This window comes from Poromitra crassiceps (assembly GCF_964638095.1).
Source record: "Poromitra crassiceps genome assembly, chromosome: 6".
Lineage (NCBI taxonomy): Eukaryota > Metazoa > Chordata > Actinopteri > Beryciformes > Melamphaidae > Poromitra > Poromitra crassiceps.
The window spans coordinates 50,801,283-50,826,004 of NC_139627.1; the positions used below are offsets into that span (position 1 = coordinate 50,801,283).

Consider the following 24,722-nt stretch of genomic DNA (forward strand, 5'->3'; position numbering starts at 1 on the left):
TTATCCAAACTAACGTTAGTATTCTTATCCAAACTAACGTTAGTATTATTATCCAAACTAACGTTAGTGTTCTTATCCAAACTCACGTTAGTATTATTATCCAAACTAATCTTAGTATTCTTATCCAAACTAACGTTAGTATTCTTATCCAAACTACCGTTAGTATTATTATCCAAACTAACGTTAGTATTCTTATCCAAACTAACGTTAGTATTCTTATCCAAACTAACGTTAGTATTCTCATCCAGACTAACGTTAGTATTATTATCCAAACTAACGTTAGTATTCTCATCCAAACTAACGTTAGTATTATTATCCAAACTAACGTTAGTATTCTTATCCAAACTAACGTTAGTATTATTATCCAAACTAACGTTAGTATTCTTATCCAAACTAACGTTAGTATTCTTATCCAAACTAACGTTAGTATTCTCATCCAGACTAACGTTAGTATTATTATCCAAACTAACGTTAGTATTCTCATCCAAACTAACGTTAGTATTATTATCCAAACTAACGTTAGTATTCTTATCCAAACTACCGTTAGTATTCTTATCCAAACTACCGTTAGTATTATTATCCAAACTACCGTTAGTATTATTATCCAAACTAACGTTAGTATTATTATCCATACTAACGTTAGTATTATTATCCAAACTAACGTTAGTATTATTATTCAAACTAACGTTAGTATTCTTATCCAAACTAACGTTAGTATTCTTATCCAAACTAACGTTAGTATTCTTATCCAAACTAACGTTAGTATTATTATCCAAAGTAACGTTAGTATTCTTATCCAAACTAACGTTAGTATTATTATCCAAACTAACGTTAGTATTATTATCCAAAGTAACGTTAGAATTATTATCCAAACTAACGTTAGTATTATTATCCAAACTAACGTTAGTATTATTATCCAGACTATCGTTACTATTATTATCCAAACTAACGTTAGTATTATTATCCAAACTAACATTAGTATTATTATCCAGACTATCGTTAGTATTATTATCCAAACTAACGTTAGTATTATTATCCAGACTATCATTAGTATTCTTATCCAAACTATCGTTAGTATTATCCAAACTAACGTTAGTATTATTATCCAAACTAACGTTAGTATTCTTATCCAAACTAACGTTAGTATTCTTATCCAAACTAACGTTAGTATTCTTATCCAAACTAACGTTAGTATTCTTATCCATACTAACGTTAGTATTATTATCCAAACTAACGTTAGTATTCTTATCCAAACTAACGTTAGTATTCTCATCCAGACTAACGTTAGTATTATTATCCAAACTAACGTTAGTATTCTCATCCAAACTAACGTTAGTATTATTATCCAAACTAACGTTAGTATTCTTATCCAAACTACCGTTAGTATTCTTATCCAAACTACCGTTAGTATTATTATCCAAACTACCGTTAGTATTATTATCCAAACTAACGTTAGTATTATTATCCATACTAACGTTAGTATTATTATCCAAACTAACGTTAGTATTATTATTCAAACTAACGTTAGTATTCTTATCCAAACTAACGTTAGTATTCTTATCCAAACTAACGTTAGTATTCTTATCCAAACTAACGTTAGTATTCTTATCCAAACTAACGTTAGTATTCTTATCCAAACTAACGTTAGTATTCTTATCCAAACTAACGTTAGTATTATTATCCAAACTAACGTTAGTATTATTATCCAAAGTAACGTTAGAATTATTATCCAAACTAACGTTAGTATTATTATCCAAACTAACGTTAGTATTATTATCCAGACTATCGTTACTATTATTATCCAAACTAACGTTAGTATTATTATCCAAACTAACGTTAGTATTATTATCCAGACTATCGTTAGTATTATTATCCAAACTAACGTTAGTATTATTATCCAGACTATCATTAGTATTCTTATCCAAACTATCGTTAGTATTATCCAAACTAACGTTAGTATTATTATCCAAACTAACGTTAGTATTCTTATCCAAACTAACGTTAGTATTATTATCCAAACTAACGTTAGTATTCTTATCCAAACTAACGTTAGTATTCTTATCCAAACTAACGTTAGTATTATTATCCAAACTAACGTTAGTATTATTATCCAAACTAACGTTAGTATTCTTATCCAAACTAACGTTAGTATTATTATCCAAACTAACGTTAGTGTTCTTATCCAAACTCACGTTAGTATTATTATCCAAACTAATCTTAGTATTATTATCCAAACTAACGTTAGTGTTCTTATCCAAACTAACGTTAGTATTATTATCCAAACTAATCTTAGTATTATTATCCAAACTCGGATACGGCAACTTAAATTGGGATTAGTCAGAGGATTTTTCTAAAGGCGGTTGTGTTTACTATATGGCTCCCAAAGGCACCGGATCAACTCAGATATGCAGTTCAGTAGAGTAGTTGTGTGCACATCTGTTACGGCTGGTGCCGTTTCTTTTATTGTATTTGTAGAGTTTTGCTGAATCTAAATTAATCGTCGCCATTTTGGGATAGTTCAGTGTGTGAACTCTGGTCTTTGTAGTTTCTCTTTGACTGTCTTCCTACAGAGTCATCTCCTGTCTGGATTGGTTGCCTTGGGGAGAAGATTGGAGATTGAGAACTGCTGTGGCTGTTGCTGATTGGCAGCTGTTTGGCACAGTCCCCTTCATGCTGCAGACTGAAGATGGCAAATCAGAGGCAGGCAGTAACTGATCTGTGCAGTGCTGCTCCTCTCTTGTTTGTTTTTGGTAGCAAACTCTGTCAGTTATTTATTAGCTATGTTAAATCTGGTGTTATGTTGCGGTGTTGTATGTTTTGGTGCTGGACTCAACCCTCTGTATTAGCTGCTGCTTTCTTCCAGCCTTAGCTTTGGCTGCTAATTGTTAGAACTAGTAATGGGCTTCGGCCTAGTCTTTAGCTTAGCGTACCAATGTTAGCTCGAGTGTAGTGAGGGACTCACTGTGAGTCCAGTACCCTTGCTGGTTCTTGTGTTGTGTGACCACTTAATTTTTATGGTTGGTGTTGTCTAGTTTATGTTGTGACCCAAAACCCCTAGATTGGGTCATAACAACATCCAACCTGTTTTTAGCACACACACACACACACACACACTGCAGTGTAATGCTGTTTTCGAAGCAGCGCTCCAGCAGAAACAAATACAACTTCAGAACAAATCTGATGATCGAGCAAAGATACGGCAAGTGTGAGACACTGTAAGGATTTCTGACAGCTCATTTTCATTTGACATGGTCTTTGAGCATCTATATTTGGAGTGAGCTTTGGCCTGGGTCCCTTGGCAATGGATTTATACGCCTTGCCTGTCTGATATGATGCCATCTATTTTGCTGTGAGAGGCCCATAGGGTCGAAAGAGAAACCCTTATGTTGTGCAGGATTGGGTTTAGAGCAAATCTTATCAAACAAACAACTGACAAATAAAGCCTACCTGCAGGGTCCTGATTACCCAGGAATTAGAAAATCATTACGTTTTTGTGTTTTTTTTAATTCTTTGCACTGTCTGTTTCCTAACACTCATCTCATTAAGGTTAATTGATTTGAAATCACATTATTGTTTATAGTTTAGAAGTTACGATGAGAGAGAGAAGGCTCCACTCAACTCCTCAAGCTCCCTGACCTGATTTTCTGGGTCACTTGGGCCATTTTTGGGGCAATCCTACTGTCATTGGGGCGCCCTGGTGGCTCATCTGGTAGAGCGCCTACCACAAAGTCTTAGCATCCTTCCCATGACCGACTTGAGTTCCAATCTGACCCTTTGCCACATGTCATCCCCTCTCTCTCTTCCCACCTTTCCTGTCTACTTTCCTATCAAATGAATGAAGTACGAAATAGTACATTGATTTACACTGCATACTAGCAAATATACAATTTTATATAACAGTACAGTAGAGTTATTATCCACTCCATTATTGTTTTGTTGACAAAATGGTTTGTCTGGGTTGGTTACAAAACGTTCATGCAATGACATTTTGATAATGCAGCATGCAGCTGGCAGCATGGGACAAAGGGGTGTTTTTGGCAGCGCTCTGCGTAAATGATCTTTTCCCACACAGTGGTGATGGAGGCAGAAAAGATCCCCCCACAACAGAGTGTAGACTGCTGTCCATGTTTGATCTGAGCCCCACAACGGAGTGTAGACTGCTGTCCATGTTTGATCTGGAGTGTAGACTGCTGTCCATGTTTGATCTGAGCCCCACAACGGAGTGTAGACTGCTGTCCATGTTTGATCTGAGCCCCACAACGGAGTGTAGACTGCTGTCCATGTTTGATCTGGAGTGTAGACTGCTGTCCATGTTTGATCTGAGCCCCACAACGGAGTGTAGACTGCTGTCCATGTTTGATCTGAGGTTGACGGAGTGTAGACTGCTGTCCATGTTTGATCTGAGCCCCACAACGGAGTGTAGACTGCTGTCCATGTTTGATCTGAGCCCCACAACGGAGTGTAGACTGCTGTCCATGTTTGATCTGAGCCCCACAACGGAGTGTAGACTGCTGTCCATGTTTGATCTCGAGTGTAGACTGCTGTCCATGTTTGATCTGAGCCCCACAACGGAGTGTAGACTGCTGTCCATGTTTGATCTGAGCCCCACAATGGAGTGTAGACTGCTGTCCATGTTTGATCTGAGGTTGACGTTGAGGTACCCATGTTTCAATCAGAAAGTACGTCGCGCCACTGGAGTACTAGGGGTGTCAAAAATAATCGATTATAAGATGCATCGCGATGCGGACGTGCACGATTCTGCATCGATTCACAAATGTCAAAAATCGATTATTATTATTTTTTTAATAATAATAATCAAATAAAATATAATGGAAGTACATGCAGTTGTTTATTTTAATTATGGATCATAATACAATGCAATTCCAAATGCACTTTTGTTTTAAAAGTAGCCACACAGTGAGAAAAAATAAATCATGTATTGGGGGAAAAAAACGTATGTATCGATTTAAGATGCATCGAGATGCATCAATAATCATAATCGAATCGTAGCCCTCTGAATCGTAATCGAATCGAATCGTGAAGCCGGTGAAGATTCACAGCCCTATGGAGTACTGTGCAGTGGACCTACAGATTCTGGAGTTGACCGACCAGTCTCAACAAGGGGGCAAAGACCACATCACAGGATAGGTTTAAAAGCTTCTTCTTCTTCTTCTTCTCCATATGAAATACTAAAATCAATGGGAAAACACATGTTTCCCAACTCTCAAGGAGCGAGGGAGATAGATACAGTCCATATCCTAGCAAGAGAAGAGCAGAAGAACAGTCCAAGACCAAGGGTCAGCAGGTTGTGGTTGCTTCCTCGCAGTCCGTTGACAACTTTTAAACGTCACTTCATGGCGGTCCTCTCGGAGCCATCACCGCATGGACTAGGCTGGCAACACACCTCGACCTCGAGGATCCCGACTCTGCCTTAGGACCACCACGGCGCCTGGCCTGCACACCACAGAGAACCACAGAGAGCCCAACATCCAGATAAAGTCACTTGAATGGTACATACATGCATAATATACCATAGCTGCACACAGAGAGAATGAGACCAGCGGTGTTTGCTGCATGTGGTTTATGTAGACCACAGAGGGGAGGCACACCCAGACACACCTGCCTTCAATAATGCCTACCCCACACTACAGGATTTTCAAATCCTTGAAGATTATAAAAATCTTGAGAGCCCACACACTACAGGACAGAGAGAGCCGATTTTTTAACATTTCAATCTTGGGACACACACACAATCGCGTCTGTTCAAACGCAACCCCACACACTAGAAGATTATGCCGAAGATTCACCTTGGAAGCAGGGCTCGACGTTAACTTTTAAAATGCCTATTCAGTGTGCGCACGGGGTGTAGTAGTGTCATTTCGTTTTCTAAACAAATTTTATTTTTTGTTTTTATAATGCATTTGCACTGAAAGGATTTGTTTAACTAATATTTGCGCAGACAGCCGCGTCCATTCGGGGTGTAGGCCTACTGTGCACGGCCAGGCGAAAACCGTCTGCACAGGTGTCTTGTGGAGGGGCGCGTCTGCTGATTTGACTCACTTTTCCGTGCGGACACTCGCCGATGCGGGAAGCTGAGACCTAAGCGCTTGTTGTAGGCTACATGCTTTGCAGTATAGCATTTAGTTTTCCGTCCCGTTCAAAGACGCACGGGTATTTCACCTCGATGACAATTTCCTCGTTCTTTGTTTCTGTGCGGGGCTGCGAGCGGACGCGGACCAGATTATTTTGCGAAAAACTGTAATGGAAACGCAGCTACTACTGGCTCTCTGCTCAAGATGCAATCGCCTGTCGGGTTGTAAATATCTAACATGTTAGATATGCCCGATTCACAATCGGGAAGAGGCAGTCTTCCCGATTGTGAATCTTTGAACCCCACACACTACAGGATCATTTGGGAAGATTATCTGCCCGACGCGCGTCAAATCGGGAGCACCCCCGAGAAAATTGGGAGGGGGGAATCTTGGCCATAATCTTGCAAATTATCCTGTAGTGTGGGGTAGGCATAACACCTGCATCACAGCCATTGGCTCATAGCAAACGTGAAGTCCCTCTAGCCCCTCCCCCCCCCCCACACACACACACAAAATCACTCCCAATCAGGGCCAAGTTAGCGTGAAGGTGATGATGATGATACAGGTCTTCCCTGTTCCTGTACATATACCCAGTACAACCGCAGTCTCCTCCAGCTGATCACTGAAGAGTTCAACTGCCGTGGTCGAGAATTACATCCAAGTGCCTTGCTCAAGGGCCCGCTGTCAGTAGCTCCTAGGGATTTTGAACCCGCTCACTTCTCTAACCGCTATGGCTTCTTCCCTCTCCCGACACGGCCATTTCTGAGATGAGTTCAGATTATTCCATTCCATCTGTTTCTGTCTTTTCAATTGGCGTGCCCTTTCGAGGCTCACCTTGTGTGTGTGTGTGTGTGCGCGTGTGTGTGTGCGCGTGTGCGTGTGTGCGTGTGTGTGTGTGTGTGCGCGTGTGTGTGTGTGTGCGCGTGTGCGTGCGTGCATGTGCGCGTGCGTGTGTGCGTGTACAACTGCGTGCAAACGAGCTTTGATCCCTCTCATGATCCGCGGTAAAACGCGGAGCGGACTTTTTGAGCTGTGAACGCATTCACGCACGCACGCACGCACACACAAACACGCACACGCACACGCTGCCAGACAGAGGGGAGTGTGGGATGTGTGCTTTCTGAATGTCTGCGTCTGACACAAAACAAACGATGCAGTCACGTCCGACCACTCCAGCACGCTACAAAGATGTGTTCCTGACTTTGCCACATGTGCCCCATCAATAGAGAAACAGAGTGTGTTGCCTAGAATACCGTAATAGTCCCTGCCTTTGTGTTGGCTTGGCAGTGAAATCTCACTTGATTGTTAATCACATGACATCGCAGTCGCTCCAACTTGAACCTGTTTGGCTGTGTGCTGTCTTATTATTTGTTATTTCATTTCAGGGAGCAATGAAACAACATTTGTTTTTTTTTTATGGCGCCTTTGTGATGCTAAATAGAATCGTGAAGAAGTTGTTTTGACTGTTTCTCTTCCTCTCGGCAGCTTTGTCCGGCCCACCTTTCAAGATTCAATTTGGCTCATAGCGATGTTTTTTTCTCCCTCCTCCCTGTGTTCCTGTGTGTGCAGACTCTGAAGTCATCTACAGGAACAGCGACGGCCATGTCATCAAGTTCAACATCCTCACCAACGAGACGGAGATAGTTCTGACAAACACAACATTTGTAAGTAGATAGTTTTCTCTCATAACGGTATACATGCAGTAGCCTACTGTATAGTCTATAGATTCTTAAGCTCGTTTCCTAGTGCTGTGCCGATATCAGTACACTCCTATCTGTCGATACTGTAATCAATCAGCATGTGCATTGCAAATAGATTGGATAGAAAGGAAGGAACTATGTATTTACCCCCTGCCTTCCTTCTCTCTCTCTATCTCTCTCCTCTCCTCTCTCTCTCTCTCTTCTCTCTCAATCTATCTTTTCCACCAGATTAATTTCTATGTGGCAAAGTATTCTGTCTCCCCGGACTTAAAATATGTACTCTTCGCCTACGATGTGAAACAGGTGAGTTCCTGTGAAAATCTGTGCTCCATGATTGTAATTGCATTGATGAAATAATGTCAGACCTTATTTCAAACAGAGAGACACATTTCTAGACTGACAATGATTTATTAAATGATATATAATATAATATAATGATATATAATGATATTTGGCGATTAGACTCCGTCACGATGACGTCAGCTAGATAATGACGTCATGATCAGCAGGGGTACTGCAGGCAGGAGTAGGATTGAATATCCTCCCCGTGGAGTCTAGACCTGGTGGTGGCGGTGAAGGTGGTCTTGGTCTTGCTGGAGAAGGCCTCTGAATCTGAAGGCCTCGGAGAGGACTGGAGGAGAATGGGGTGGAGGAGGGACGCAGGAACGCACTGAAAACCCAGCAGACCACACACAGAGAAAAAGGTGGCTTTTAGCTTTGACAGCTAGATGATGATAGGCTGAATGGAAAGATGCGTCTTACTCGGATTGGTTTAATCTAAACGTTATCGCCCACGAACAGTGATGCTAGATAGAAGCGGGAAAAAGTTTGATCGATGACGTGGTGGTATGAATGAGTGGGCGTGACAACTAAAGTGTTTCTCCTTAGGAGAGTGAATAATGGAGAGTGAATGAATGACAACCTGACAGTCATTTGAGCTTTGTCAGATTCTCATGGAATGGCTCTTTCTGTTCACGTGGTGGTCCTGTAGCTGCAACATACTGTATCTCCTGCCTGTTCACGTGGTGGTCCTGTAGCTGCAACATACTGTATCTCCTGCCTGTTCACGTGGTGGTCCTGTAGCTGCAACATACTGTATCTCCTGCCTGTTCACGTGGTGGTCCTGTAGCTGCAACATATCTCCTGTCTGTTCACATGGTGGTCCTGTTAGCTGCAACAGATCTCCTGTCTGTTCATGTGGTGGTCCTGTTAGCTGCAACAGATCTCCTGTCTGTTCACGTGGTGGTCCTGTTAGCAGCAACAGATCTCCTGTCTGTTCACGTGGTGGTCCTGTTAGCTGCAACAGATCTCCTGTCTGTTCACGTGGTGGTCCTGTAGCTGCAACATACTGTATCTCCTGCCTGTTCACGTGGTGGTCCTGTTAGCTGCAACAGATCTCCTGTCTGTTCACATGGTGGTCCTGTTAGCAGCAACAGATCTCCTGTCTGTTCACGTGGTGGTCCTGTTAGCAGCAACAGATCTCCTGTCTGTTCACGTGGTGGTCCTGTTAGCTGCAACAGATCTCCTGTCTGTTCACGTGGTGGTCCTGTAGCTGCAACATACTGTATCTCCTGCCTGTTCACGTGGTGGTCCTGTTAGCTGCAACAGATCTCCTGTCTGTTCACGGGGTGGTCCTGTTAGCAGCAACAGATCTCCTGTCTGTTCACGTGGTGGTCCTGTTAGCAGCAACAGATCTCCTGTCTGTTCACGTGGTGGTCCTGTTAGCAGCAACAGATCTCCTGTCTGTTCACGTGGTGGTCCTGTTAGCTGCAACAGATCTCCTGTCTGTTCACGTGGTGGTCCTGTTAGCTGCAACAGATCTCCTGTCTGTTCATGTGGTGGTCCTGTTAGCTGCAACAGATCTCCTGTCTGTTCACATGGTGGTCCTGTTAGCTGCAACATATCTCCTGTCTGTTCACGTGGTGGTCCTGTTAGCTGCAACAGATCTCCTGTCTGTTCACGTTGTGGTCCTGTTAGCTGCAACAGATCTCCTGTCTGTTCACATGGTGGTCCTGTTAGCTGCAACATATCTCCTGTCTGTTCACGTGGTGGTCCTGTAGCAGCAGCAACAGATCTCCTGTCTGTTCACGTGGTGGTCCTGTTAGCAGCAACATATCTCCTGTCTGTTCACGTGGTGGTCCTGTTAGCTGCAACAGATCTCCTGTCTGTTCACGTGGTGGTCCTGTTAGCAGCAACATATCTCATGTCTGTTCAGGTGGTGGTCCTGTTAGCTGCAACATATCTCCTGTCTGTTCACGTGGTGGTCCTGTTAGCAGCAACAGATCTCCTGTCTGTTCACGTGGTGGTCCTGTTAGCTGCAACAGATCTCCTGAGCCTGCTGACGCGACACACTGTTAAAACGCATATTGCAGCGTGAGTCACGTTCATACTTCTTTAGATGTTGAATGCGCTTTGCCATTCACTTCCGATTTCAGTACGGTACAAAAATCCATCTGCAGAGACGTGAAACTTGCTCGAGATAGGGAATCCATCACAGTGAGCATCCCGGCTTGTTTCTGTCAAAGTTACTTTATCGTTGCGCAGGTCATTTAGTAAAATGTCCGCATTGATTTGAGAAGACTCCACATCCTCTGGTGCATTCAAATGCTGGTGGGACACTTTTCACAAGTTAGGAGACGGGATATCGCCTTCCATCTCTCCTCGACACTACCTACTTTCCTTTCAATTCTCACCCAAATCTGACATTTGACTTGGTTGTGTGAGGAGATTCATCCCAAAGACAAGCTTACTAAAACCAAGCCATGTTGGAATTCATCATGGGGGCACACACACCAAGCCTTGTGCGATTAATAATGTCTGGACGAGGGCAGCTGCTGATTATAAATTCCAGGGTGGCCCTTGTGCGATTGGCAGGTCACATTCGTTCACTAATGGAGGAGTGGTGCAAGTTCCTACCATAATTATGAGCTTTCCATCAGAACAGAGGAGATGCAAAATGAGATATGCAAATTGGAGCCTCCACTCTGGAAGGGATCAACCATAAGGATTAGTGACAAGGAGATTAATCAGAACTTATTTGCATATTTTGCTGGAGAGGTTAGCGAGGCGCGATCTGGAACAATGCGGCCGGTACCAGCCGTGGTGCCAGGCCATCTCTGCTGCTTTAGTTTGATCAGCTTTGGCGGTAGGCTACTTCGGGAACAATTAGGGTGGGATTTCATACCCTTAACTGGTTTTATGATCCCCTCCCCCCCCCTTTCTGTTGTTAACTTTAATAATATGAAATGTCAGTGAGAGACTAGAGTGCACGCCGTTACCTTGCAATCGCTTAAACATACACTAAATGAAATCTTTTGAGGACTAGCTGTGAAATCAGGCAATTCTAGTTGGAAGGAGAACTGAGTTAGCGTTTACATTGATTTGACCGTACAGTGAAAGTTCCCCACCGCACTGTATTTATGTATTTATAATTAGATACATTAATATAATGTATTTATATGTATTTATAATTGTATTTGCTGGCCCGGCCAATTACAGTATTTCACCTGGGAGCCTGGTGTGAAACAAACTGCCTTGAACTGTTCACCTGCAGCGCAGTGGTGAAGAGCGACGATGAAGGACCTCTGCAAGGAAATGAAATGACTTTTCTAACGGGTTCATTCCCAGTGCAGCAAGTACAATATTCACCTACACCTTGTGCACATATTAAGCATATCAGAGGAGAGAATGTGACCGATTTTGGTGTATTTCTTTTCCAACTTTCTCCCCTCATTTTGGTTCAAACATTACAATCTGTTAAGTCAAGTCACGTTTATTTCTATAGCCCTAATTCACAAGCATGTCTCAAGAGGACTTCACAGAGAATATGTCTAGCTAAATCTAGCTGACACAACAATAACAATTACAGTAGTAATAATAACAACGTGATGGAACAATCATATGATAGAGAGAGACCGAGAGAAAGGGAGGGGGGGTGTGGGGGAGGAGAGAGCAGGGAAATGGAGGAGGTGGGGAGGGGGAGCGGGGAGATGTGGGGGAGGAGAGAGCAGGGAAATGGAGGAGGTGGGGAGGGAACAGGGAATCTGTTATCTCCAAGCAGTTAGGTCGCTTTCACATATAAGCTGGTGGACTCTGTGTGATTCGGGGGGGTGAAGTTGCAACATTGTTTCATTTTTCATTTGGTCTGGTTCTCTTTCACACAGCAATTTGTCACAAGCACCAAACTTTCTGAACAATGTCACGTGGTCGAAACGGTCACTCGTCTAATTGGACAGAATATAGAGGGGAAATCTCTCCTCTTCTGACGCCTTGCCTGCTGAGGGCTGACTGAACAACACAAGTGAATCCGTGAAACACAACCCATAGAGAAACACCACCTTTATGCAATCTTGGGATTTCTGGTTTTACTTTGGTGTTACTATCAAATAAATATTTTACAAGAATGTGCACAATATGAGCAGCAGATGAGGCAGCGAGCTGTTGGGTCCAACATCATTCTGCAGATGAGACAAGACGAGCGAGGCAGCGCGGTGCGCAGCGACCCGTGTGTGTGTGCGCCGCAGTGTTGGTTTTGCTTCCTTCTACCGCCTTCTACTCATGATGCACTGCCTTTCCTATATTTGCTCTTGTGTTTGGTTCGGTTTGTTTTCACACCACAAACGAACCGCGCTAGAGTTCACTTGCAAACGAACCGAGACCCACGTTTTCAAGCGGACCAGAGTTCGTTTGTTTCTTCCGCAACAGAGCTCGTTTGCGCTTTCACACCACCCCAAACCAAGCGCACTATCCGAGGAAACGAACTCTGGCGCGGTTAAAGCGGACCAAACAGCTTATACGTGAAAGCGACCTTATTAGAAAGCAAAAAAAAACAAAAAACAGAACATCGTTTTCTCCATCCTTCATTCCAGAATGTCTCATTTTGAACAGCACTACGCATAGTTGCTGTGTGTCGTAATAACTGCTCACAACTGCTCTTGAGTAAAGATTCCTTACCTGACCCATGGAGCTAAATATTCCTGGCGTGTCTGCGTAGCTATTGTATAACATTAAAATGCAGAGTGGAAAACTGGGAGAGGGGGAGAGTACAATCATGATGCCTGCCTCAGGTAAAAATGGGGGGGGGGCGCATACCCTCCCTCTGGCTAGCTCACAGATAATAGAGAGAGACAGAGAGAGAGAGACAGACAGAGAGAGAGACAGAGAGAGAGAGACAGAGAGAGACAGAGAGAGAGGTGTAGAGACGGAGGATGGTCTCACAGGCACAGAGCCAGCCTCAGCCCTCAGGCACAGAGCCAGCCTCAGGCCTGCAGGCAGCAGTCGACCAGGGGCAGAAGCAGCGCACCTCAGCCAAAGATGAGACAGAGAGATGGACAGCAGACTATCAATCAGAATGAAAGATCTTCTCCTATCAAACTCCATTGTGGCCGCTCTGGAAATATCTCGATGGGACTTATTGTCATCTGTGTTTGGCTACAGTAGTTTAGTTACCCTCGAGAATAAGAGAAATACACCACCAAATGGACCCGCGAATGCACGGCGTTTACGTTTTGCTCTTTCCTTCTAAGCAAACGTGCGTCTGTGGGTGGCGTGGGGTTTCTTCCCATAATTCAAATATAAAGTGTGTGTGTGTGTGTGTGTGTGTGTGTGTGTGTGTGTGTGTGTGTGTGTGTGTGTTTGTGTGTGTGTGTGTGTGTGTGACGGTGCATGGCTTCCACCCAATGCATCCTGGGATAGAGCAATTTAGAGAGAGAGGTGTGGTGTCAGCGGAGGACCAAAATGCTTGACTCATTAGCCAATGAACAGCCAGGAAGGGGTCTCGCGCTACTTTTGAATGCTAAAATAAAGCTGATAATGTACAATTTGATTCTAAAAACAAAACAAAAAACCTTTCAAAGTACAACGCAAACTCAAATTTTGCTGCTTAATCCAAAACCTTACTTCCTGGAAGTCTTGAGAGTAAAAAACTGCTCCATTGGAGTGAATGGAGATGTCGCGACTCTTCTATATACACGGCTCTGGTGACCCTGGACAGGAAATAAGCGGGTGAAGATGAGGGTGGTTGACTCATCTGCAGACCCGAGTGAGCTGTAGGATCATGTATGACATTTCAGTGCAGTGTACAGTGCTGAGAGCAATGGAAGATGCTGACGACAGTGCGTGGTTTATTTATGACTCAGACTATGTCGGAGATGGAAGTGAAGACAGAACGCGCAGGATTTTTTTTACCATCAAGACAAGGCAAGACGTGGACAAAAAGCTCCTGAATGGTTTGGTGAAATCGCTGTCAAAGCACATTTAAAATGACAATAACTACATGTAACTATAATGGTATGCAGTATGCCATGTGTTTATGATAGAATCTAACGTGTAATAACTTCATAATAATGATGTAAAATCATTTTAACACGTTGACTGCCACTGACGTATATATACGTCAAAAAAAATCCAGCGGTTCACTGCCATCGATTTTTTTTTTTTGACGGTGCTACGTGGATCAATGCCCCCCGCGTCTCCTATGGAGATATTGGAAGTATTGAATGTGTATAATCTATTTTACCGACCAGCTAGGTGGCGACGGTGCCCTCCCGACAGAGAGAAAGTCAACCAAAAGCAGCCGCCTCCCGCGGCTGCTTCCTCCATTCTCAAGGAAATGGCTTGCCGATTTTACAGTCATCAGTCACCAGACTCGCCGCTCTCGGGCCGCGCCAGCAGCAGCACACGGGGGATTGCAAATTTGCATAAGCCTAGAGTCGCACGGGGCTTCATCGGGGCTCTCAAACCCAAGAGACGAGTGAGACCAGGGCCGTTCCTGGCCATTTGGGTGCCCTAAGCGTAATTGTTCTGTGGTGCCCCCCCCCCCCCCCCCCCCCGTAAAACTTTCAATAACTGTCAAACGAAAGACTGCAAAATCATTAATTATGAACGATACTAGTGTATCTCACATTTCATTACATGTGGGAAACAAACAATTGTTAGAATTACTGTACATGTCAGCAAACAAGTGATTGTTAAACTGTACATGCAAGCAGGGGCGGACTGGGATCATAATTCAGGCCGGGCATTAGATACCAAGCAGGCCAGGCCGATACAGGCCGACGTGCGTGCCGGCGTCCGAAGGGCGGCGGCGAAAAATTTGGGCTGTTTGAAGCCCAATTTGGGCCGTTTGAAGCCAGATTTGGGCTGTTTGAAGCCAGATTTGGACCGTCTGAAGCCCGATTTGGGCCAGTTGAAGCCAGATTTGGGCCAGTTGAAGCCAGATTTGGGCCGGTTGAAGCCAGATTTGGGCCGCTTGAAGCCCAATTTGGGCCGTTTGAAGCCCGATTTGGGCCGAGTCCAATTTTACAATGAGATGCACCCTGAATAAAGTAATAAAACCACTAGTAAACCAGTAGGCGGCGCCTGGCCTGCTGTTCAGTGAGTGGCCTGACTGAGGGCACCAAAAAAAAAAAAAAAAAAAAAATTTTTTTTTTTTTTTTTTTTTTTGGTGCCCTCAGTCACGTGATGCCCTACGCAGTCTGCGTACTCTGCGTAATGGGTTGGAGCGGGCCTGAGTGAGACCTATCCACACTCGCTGCCAGGGAGGGAGGCTGCTCAAACTCGCTGCCAGGGAGGGAGGCTGCTCGAACTCGCTGCAGCAGCAGCAGCAGCAGACCACTCGCTTGTGACAAATGCAGGCTGAAAGCCACTAGACACGCCCACGGAGGGAGGAGTTGAAGGAGAGGGCGTTCGGAACTATATTGTTTGGATGTCTGATCTCTCACTGATGCCAAAAATAAATGGTTAAAGTGACTGTTCTGCCTGTTTGATTGAATTTCACAAAACTGCGATTATCTCAGCTTTCACTCTGAGACAGCTGAAACCATGCTGTACTCAACGGCTAATATCTACATAACTACTAACTCTACAAACTAACTCTTTTAGACAGAGAAAGCACACATTCTATTAGTACTTTTCTGAACTTTGTGTTCACAAACTCCAAGCAGAAAAGAATCCTCGGCTCTTTTAAAATGAGCCAGAATCCTCAAAAAACGGCCTGGCAGAAGCTACCTACAGCAAAAAAAAAACGGCTGGCAGTCAATGTGTTAAAAACTAGCCTTTTTTTTTTATCATTTTCCTATTAACACATTGACTGCCAGCCGTTTTTTTCTTGCTGTAGGTAGCTTCTGCCAAGCCGTTTTTTGAGGATTGTGGCTCATTTTACAAGAGCCGAGGATTCTTTTCTGCTTGGAGTTTGTGAACATACAATATCTCAAAAGTACTAATAGAATGTGTACTTTCTCTGTCTAAAAGAGTTAGTTTGTAGAGTTAGTAGTTATGTAGATATTAGCCGTTGAGTACAGCATGGTTTCAGGGTCTGAGGCAGAAAGCTGAGATAATCGCAGTTTTGTGAAATTCAATCAAACAGGCAGAAAAGTCACTTTAACCATTTATTTTTGGCATCAGTGAGACATCAGACATCTGAACAATAGTTGTTTTCAATAATGGAGGAATAATACCATAATAAAATAAATAAATGTCAAAATAAATACAAAACAAGAGCAGACCACAGGTCACTCAGCTTTTTTTTTTTTTTTTACATGTTTTTTTTTTTTTATAGGTTTTTTCGGTTCGTGATCAAACCGGTTTGGGCTCGTACACCGAATCCAGAACTGTTCCAAAATGTAATGGGTACTTCCTTGGCCCATGTTACACCCATCCACAAAGTTACATGAAAATCGGCAGGTGCTTTTTATGTATTCCTGCTAGCAAACAATCAAACAAAGAGCATCAAAAACAGGCAGTTTTTTTTTTTTTTTATGACCCATGCCTACTTGTGCCACCGAGCACGGTTCCTCTCTGAGTGGTACACCTCATAGCAGCCAGCCCTGTGTAATGGGACATTACACATGACACAACATCAAAAACAGGCAGTTTTTTTTTTTTTTTTATGACCCATGCCTACAGTACTTGTGCCACCGAGCACGGTTCCTCTCTGAGTGGTACACCTCATAGCAGTCTCCCCTGTGTAATGGGACATTACACATGACACAACGGTAGCATGTCTCGCTTCTAACACCTCTCTCTTTACAAACTCTACACCTCCTCGCTGGGAGCTTTTTTTTGCATGTGGGTGGATACTTGGCCATTACATGGCCCGCTAGATCGACATCCAGCCTGCTTGGAGGGTCCAGGTATGGTGCCCGGCCCGGCCTGGTTGCAGGTTGGTCACTGCCCTCCCCCCCAGCCCCCACCCCGCCACCCCCCACCTCCTCCCACATCTCCTCCCACACCTCCTCCCCCACCTCCACCCCCTCCACCCCAGCCCCCACCTCCTCCTCCACCCCAGCCCCCACCTCCTCCTCCACCCCAGCCCCCACCTCCTCCTCCACCACAGGTCTGGTCCATGCACCGACAACACTCAGGATGAAATCCAGCAATGTTTTACACTTTCTCTGGCGTTTAGCTGGGTGTTTAGCTTTGTACAAAACAAAGGCGTTATAAAAAGACATCTGAAACAAGTACATCACAAACTTGAATGGCCACCTGGATGTCTTCCTGGCAAAGGGATAGTAGGCAATGTTCTGGTCCAATCTGTCTACCCCATTCATGTACTTGTTGTAGTCCACAACGCACTTGGGTTTTGCGTGTGGGACCCTCTCTCTGCTGCCTTTCTGCCTCACCTGCACCGTCTCCATCGTGTCGTCGTGCATAGTGGAAACCATTTTCACGATGCGCTTGTCGCGCCAGGCCAGAACCATGGTGCCACCATTGTGGCGCATGACCGTTTCCCCCATCTTCACTGTGTGGTTGGTAACCTTCGTAGCAGGTGGCTCACCCCTGTTCTTCCTCAGAGTGCCACAGACATGTGTCTGACACTCCAGCAGCTGTGCACACATTCCAACAGAGTTGTAGTAGTTATCCATGTATAAATGGTACCCCTGCCCTGCCAAGTCCCCGAGGAGGAACTCCACCGTCTCGCCTAGGGAGGACCGCTCACCACAGTAGGGCTTCATGCTGTAGCAGTAACCTGTCTGGGAGTCACAGAGGATGTATGATTTTATCCCATACTTTATGGGTTTCTGTGGGTTGTACACCTTGAAGGCCAACCGCCCACGCCACAGGAGCATCCCCTCATCAATACTGATGTCTTGACCTGGTGTGAACATGGCTCTGAACTTTCCTAACAGGTCATTCAATACTGGCCGGACCTTGTACAACCTGTCTGCACCATCAACATCAAAATTGTTAGAGAAATGGAGGAATCTGGTTAGCAGTTGAAAGCGGTTGCGAGACATGGTTTTGTTGAAGTGGGGGGTAGCATACAGTTCATTTGTGGTCCAGTACATGGAGAGTTCAGGCTTCTTCACGATCCCAGTGAGGAAGTATAGTCCCAAGAAGCTCTTTATTTCTGCCACATCAGTGTCCTTCCACCTCCCAAGCCTTGAATGTGGCAGAGCCTCGCTCACCTGACTGATGCACTGATGTGCATAGAGATTAGTTTGTGCTACAATAGCCTGGAGCAGCTCATCGTCCAGGAAGAGCTGGAAAAAGTCCACTGGTTGAGCAGGAGCACCACCAGTATGAGGACCCGGTTCTGCAGTGAATGGGATGTGGGTTGGCTCCCAGTCAACATCACTCCACTCAGGAGGACCTGCAGGCTGAGGATGTTTCCCACTTCCAGCTCCATCTGCAAATTATAGAAATACATAATTACCATAAACTAGTGTTTTTTATATGTGTGGTACTGAATTCTGGCTGGAACCTGTGATGTGAAAATAAACCTGATTCTGAACTGTGATCTTACCCATTTTCCTGGCACCAGAGGCTGTAGCACCAGATGCTGTAGGCCTACCGCTACAGCCGGCAACGGGCTCCTCTTCAGAGTCTGAAATTCAGTAAAATGAATTGACTGACTGCTGGCTTTTGTACAGTCATAGTAATTACATTTACACAAGTTACACAAGTCATCTCAAACATCGTCTTACCACTGCTCTGTGGAGCTTCGCTCCTGGATGGCTCCCATTCGTCCTCAGAATCCGCGTCTGGAGAAGACGTGAGCTCACTCGACTCAGACTCAGTCAGCCCAGCAGCAGCAGCCGCTACATGCATGGGCTCACCCCGTTCTTCATCCGAGACCTCGGAATCGGTCTCCGGCACAAGCTCGTTTCGGACGGAAAAGAAATCCAGCAGTGATCTCTGATCCGCCGATCGCTTGCGTGCAGCCGCCGAAGACCGCTTGCGTTTGGCCGGCATGGCACAAACACGCCACCCGCTCCCAACTAAACTGAAAACTGAAAATACTAACTAAACTAAACTGAAATAAAACAACTACTGCTACGACTAGATCAAACTGAACTGAAATAAGGCTAATCTACCGGCTACCAACTCGATCAAACTGAACTAGAATAAACGCTAAATACTAAAATGAACTGACGCTAAGGCTAAGCTAACTACAATGAACTGAACTACGCGCTAACTATCTATCTAAACAAAGTCTACTATAAAGACTATACTAAACACTACTACTGTACTAACAACTAACAAACTAAATCAACTACGCTAACCAACTCGCTCTAAATCTGACTCTAAATTGCTAAATTGCTGAAATTCTCTATCTATAAATCGCTATGTAATGCTATGTGTCGCTCTGTCTCAATCTTACCTACTACCCACGCTGATCAAAGGCGCCCGCCTTCCTTATATAGAAATCTTTGTTAGAGTACTTCCGGGGCAGCGGGAGAGGTCGGATCCACCTTCACCTATTGCCCAAGGGCCTCACCTAGTGGAAACCACTGAAAAAACAGTTTGACGTATCCATACGTCCTTGGCAGTGAAGCGCTGGATTTTTTTTGACGTATGCATACGTCGTTGGCAGTTAACGTGTTAATAGCCCAAATATGTCAGATGATAAATATTAATGCTCTGGTATGCTTCCCATAAAATATGTCTGCAAAGTTAAAAATACAAACAAATGTGCTGTTAAAGATGTTCAGCTCTCCTAGATGTCAGTAAAACACTACTTCCTATGTGGTGAGACGTCAGGGGAGTAATACCGTTCTGATCAGCGAAGGAAGCCACACCCCCTCTGTGAAGGAAGCCACACACCCTCTGTGAAGAAGGAAGCCACACCCCCTCTGTGTGCTGTGAAATCAGAGGCTTGTTCTACAGCCGCACCGGCCACTCTAACAAGATGTTAGTGCATGTGTCCCTCGGTGGAGCGACCTCCAGAGTGAATGGAGAGAGTGAGTGGCGCATAGCTGGTGAAACGGAGGAGTTCAAAGTTATTTTTAGATTTTTGCTTTTACATCATTTACGCTCAGTGTTGTCAGATTGGGCTGGCTTGGGTTGCATGGGGGGCAGGGAGGGATCGCCTTGGCCGCCATTTCCGGGTTTTGCTGTGGCTCGCTCTGCATGTGACATCATGCGATGGGAGCTTTGGAAGACGCGCCCATTACTTTCATAGACACGCCCATTCGGTTCATAGACACGCCCATTCGGTTCATAGACTGTATGATTGGTTTATGCTCTAGCGCAACATCAAGTTGGGCTGAAAAATCACATGTAGCTAAAGCCCGTGAAATTCAAAGTGAAGTCGAGGTAACATCCAAGAAAAAGTCAGAGCAAATGCAGAGCCTTGAAACGTTTGAAGGTCAAAAGTACGAATGGGAAAATAGCTGCAAGCCCCAACACATTTCAAGTAAAAGCAAGTCTGTCCGGTGCTTGGATGTAAAAATAGAACTTTATTTCAGTCGTCCCACAACACCTTTCCCCCACTGCACAGTATCAAGAGGGCACAACAGTGGATGTAGTCTGAACGTGTATCCCAAAATACCAACCACCCGTCGCTCTGCTCTGTCCTGTCATGACCCGTTATGGCTGAGAGACACCACATGTTTGTCAGACAAGGAGTAGCCTATCCACCTTATTTCTAGCTGCCATATGATGCCTTATGTGAAATATGGGTGCTTCTTCCAGTGTCATCCTGGAGAAAGAATCACTTTTTGGGAGACAATCGCTTCATGGTGATCACTATTTAGCTGCAGCTGTAACGTTAATCACACTGGTCACTTTTCACTTTTTGGAACACCGGACCTTGTAATCCGTGGATTTACGTTAGTGTGACAGTGAGCATAAAGTAAAATGGATGATATCACTTATCACAGTCAGTCCCTCTCCTCACAAAAAATGGTCCAGGTAGCGCTTATCCCATGCAAAAATGCAAACGTCATGTGTGAACAGCCCCATACACAGCAGATTACCCCTGCCCCCATTACCATAGTAATCACACAGATCCCCCCCCGCGCGCGCGCGAGTACCCGGTTACTCGTTCATAATAGAAGGAGAGTACTTGAGTATTTAAATTGCTTAAAATGCCCATCCCTACAAATCACATGCAGCTTGGCCAAGAATATCGCCGATAAATATCCCGACTTGTTCAAAGAGCAACAGAAATAGCGGATGTGATAGATAACATTATTACATTCCCTCAAATAAGTCGTCAAACGAGTGTATTTATTGTGACGAGCAACTTTGTTTCCAGCGTCGGAGTTTTGAGGAAATGTGCAAGCTGCAACAATCAGTCACGTTCTAGACCGGACCTTGCACCCATAATTATTTTACAGTGGGGCGTTCAAAAAACAAGGTTTATAGCTCTGTCAAAAGACCTGTCATAACCTGTTATGGCTGAGAGACACCACATGTTCGTCAGACTCACGTCAGACAAGGAGTAGCATCTAGCTCTGTCAAAAGAAAAAGCCAGCAGCGCCTCACGCCCAGTGCTCTGCGCTTTATCAACACGACATACACAAACACCTTCAGGCCCCCGAATACAAACGTCCACATATCCACGATATACAGCTCTCACAATACAAACACACAGAAACATGCGTACATACATCACACACACACACACACACACACACACACACACACACACACACACACACACACACACACACACACACAGACACACACACACCTACACACACACACTGAATCCCCATCTGCCAATGACACTGTACAAACAACACTAATAGCTATTTTTACACTCTCACAATAAGCACACTGTGACTACACACAGTGGAAACATTTGGTCTATATGTAATGTCGTATCCTGTGTAAAGTGAAAAACGTGTGTATATGGCCTAATTTAACAAGCATTTTACAGCAAGTCTTATTTTCGATACATGCTCCAAAACTAGGCAATTAAGGCAGTTTTGCCCTGCTTAAGTCCCCCCCCCCCCCCTCCTCCTTCTGAGATCTTAAGCAGAGCAGAGGCGTGGACCTGTCTTCTTCATCCCAGGCTTTCACCACATAAACTAACACATTCTACTAAAGAATAAACCAGGTAACCAGATCCTCTCTAACTTGAGCGAAGGTGTCCAGGTGTTAGAGACATCTCGTATAGCGCCACCTATCTGTAGGATTCAGGGTAGGAAATTAGCGGGGGCTCGGGGCAAAATGCCCCTAAACAAATCTAGAATTGCCCTTGGAACTGGGGTGACGGGGGGCTTTTAAATGCCTTCATAAAATAAAGAGTTTAATACTTTCTGTATTTTAACATTATTCTGCATTTGCAAAACGTGACTTGAAAATGGCCAGCTAGGCATCCGTACAACCCCCGCCCCTCCTCCTCCTACTAGCGTTATTTACCTCAGTGACAGGCAGCACAAGCTAGCTGGCCAGCTAGTTCACTCATGTTTTTGACAAGTACATTAATAACATGCCAGACAATCAAAAGTGTTGTTGAGATAGGAAATGAGGATCTTCAACTGTGATTGTTTATGAACTTTTAGAAATAAAATATGCTTGGATAAGAGTCATTGATTGGTCTGTCATGCTTAGATGCAACTAAGGTATTTCCCAACATTTGATCAAATTGTCCTGGAAATGATCCAAAAATGCCCCCGAAATATATTTCACAGGGGCAAAAATAGCCCTTGTTTAAACAAGTAAATGTCCTCCTACCCTGGTAGGATTACACGCCTTTATCTGACTACATCTGTGCGTGGGAGTGATTAAGCTCGATAAAAACTCATAATCTCTTAACAGCCAGGTAAACATCCTGTAACGCTCTTGTCCATGTAAATCCTGCAGCGTAGTAGTCACTAGGTTATCCTGCAGCGTAGTAGTCACCAGGTTATCCTGCAGCGTAGTAGTCACCAGGTTATCCTGCAGCGTAGTAGTCACCAGGTTATCCTGCAGCGTAGTAGTCACCAGGGGGACGGCTTTAGCTCAGGAGGTAGAGCGGGTCGGCCAATGACGCAAGGGTTGGCGGTTCGATCCCCGCTCCCTCCCAGCTGCTGTCGTTGTGTCCTTGGGCAAGACACTTAACCCCAAATTGCTCCCGATGGTGTGTAGGCACCCTGCGTGGCAGCCTGCCGCCATTGGTGTATGAATGGGTGAATGTAGACTATCTACTCATTGTAAAGCGCTTTGGATAAAAGCGCTATATAAATGCAGACCATTTACCATTTTACCATTTACCAGGTTATCCCGCAGCGTAGTAGTCACCAGGTTATCCTGCAGCATAGTAGTCACCAGGTTATCCTGCAGCGTAGTAGTCTCCAGGTTATCCTGCAGCGTAGTAGTCTCCAGGTTATCCTGCAGTGTAGTAGTCACCAGGTTATCCCGCAGCGTAGTAGTCACCAGGTTATCCTGCAGCATAGTAGTCACCAGGTTATCCTGCAGCGTAGTAGTCACCAGGTTATCCTGCAGCGTAGTAGTCTCCGGGTTATCCTGCAGCGTAGTAGTCACCGGGTTATCCTGCAGCGTAGTAGTCACCGGGTTATCCTGCAGCGTAGTAGTCACCAGGTTATCCTGCAGCGTAGTAGTCACCGGGTTATCCTGCAGCGTAGTAGTCACCAGGTTATCCTGCAGCGTAGTAGTCACCGGGTTATCCTGCATTGTGTTTGGTGATGACAATTAGCATACAGCTCATCAGGTTTGAGTGAGAAGGCGACAGACAGTGTGTGGGTTTGAAGTCGACTGCTTCATCCTTGAGCTTGAGTGGCAGCCTCCATTGTTTGCTTGTCTTGGTGTAGATGGATTGTATGCTCGCATTTATTCAGTCTTTTTCTGTCCCAAGTGCTACTTTTTTTTTTGTCTTCTTGTTTGTGGCCCATAAATGTACTACACCTTAAATGATTTCAATTCTTTTGCCCTAGGAAGGCATTGCATTATGTTGATGGAATGGCCTTTTCAAATAATCTTTTCCAAATGCACATGGGCTGATGAGTTCAGATTCCAATATCCCAAAGCCAGCGTGCAGATGAAAGAACAAATAAGGCGCGAGGGGAATCACAGATGTAGTGCAGATAAAAGCAGGGAGTAGTGGAGACAGAAATCTATCACTGCTGTCTTTGCTGAGCCCACATGGTACCACACAAAACCACCCCAAAAAACCCACTGATGTAGGAAATCACAGTATAGGAAAAACAGCACCTGTGTCTCTAAACACAATCTGTATTTCTGTCCGTATGTAAGTCCATTTCCATTGGGTTTTGTTTGAATGGCGGCTGGTGCGGCGAGAAATCGTCAACTATCATTTATCGGCTATGATTTCTAATCATGACAACACAATCCAAATCGCCTGCCTTTGTGATTTTCTTGTTAAAGTACAACACCTGGGTGCCTGAGTGTTGTCCATAAAAGTCCCTGCTACACCTGACACATTGTATTTTACTCTGAGCACAGTCAGCGGTTAGCACTGCACCTCACAGCAAGAAGGTCCCAGGTTCGAACCCCGGTCCGGCCCCGGTCCTTACTGTGTGTTGTTTGCACGTTCTCCCCGTGTTCGTGTGGCTTTCCTCCGGGTGCTCCGGTTTCCTCCCGCCATCAAAGACGTGTGTGTGTTAGGGTTAATACTCCTGTAATCCGGTTGGGCTCGTCTGAGGACGACCCAATCTATAGTTTGACCCCAAGAACAGTCAAACACCTGACACAATTTTTAATCCAAATTGATCTGATCTACGATTATCTACAGTAATAT

The 24,722-nt window shown here is 44.6% G+C and overlaps 1 protein-coding gene across 1 annotated transcript in view; it reads left to right on the forward strand.

Moving 5' to 3' along the window:
- The window catches only part of dpp10 (dipeptidyl peptidase like 10), a gene marked incomplete at both ends in the record, with an annotated part of 182,966 nt that overhangs the window by 101,808 nt on the left and 56,436 nt on the right, over positions 1–24,722 (forward strand). The window contains 2 exons of the mRNA XM_083639342.1: positions 7,662–7,756; positions 8,021–8,095. Coding sequence (XP_083495468.1) covers positions 7,662–7,756; positions 8,021–8,095 — 170 coding nt within the window. The remainder of the gene's footprint in view (positions 1–7,661; positions 7,757–8,020; positions 8,096–24,722) is intronic.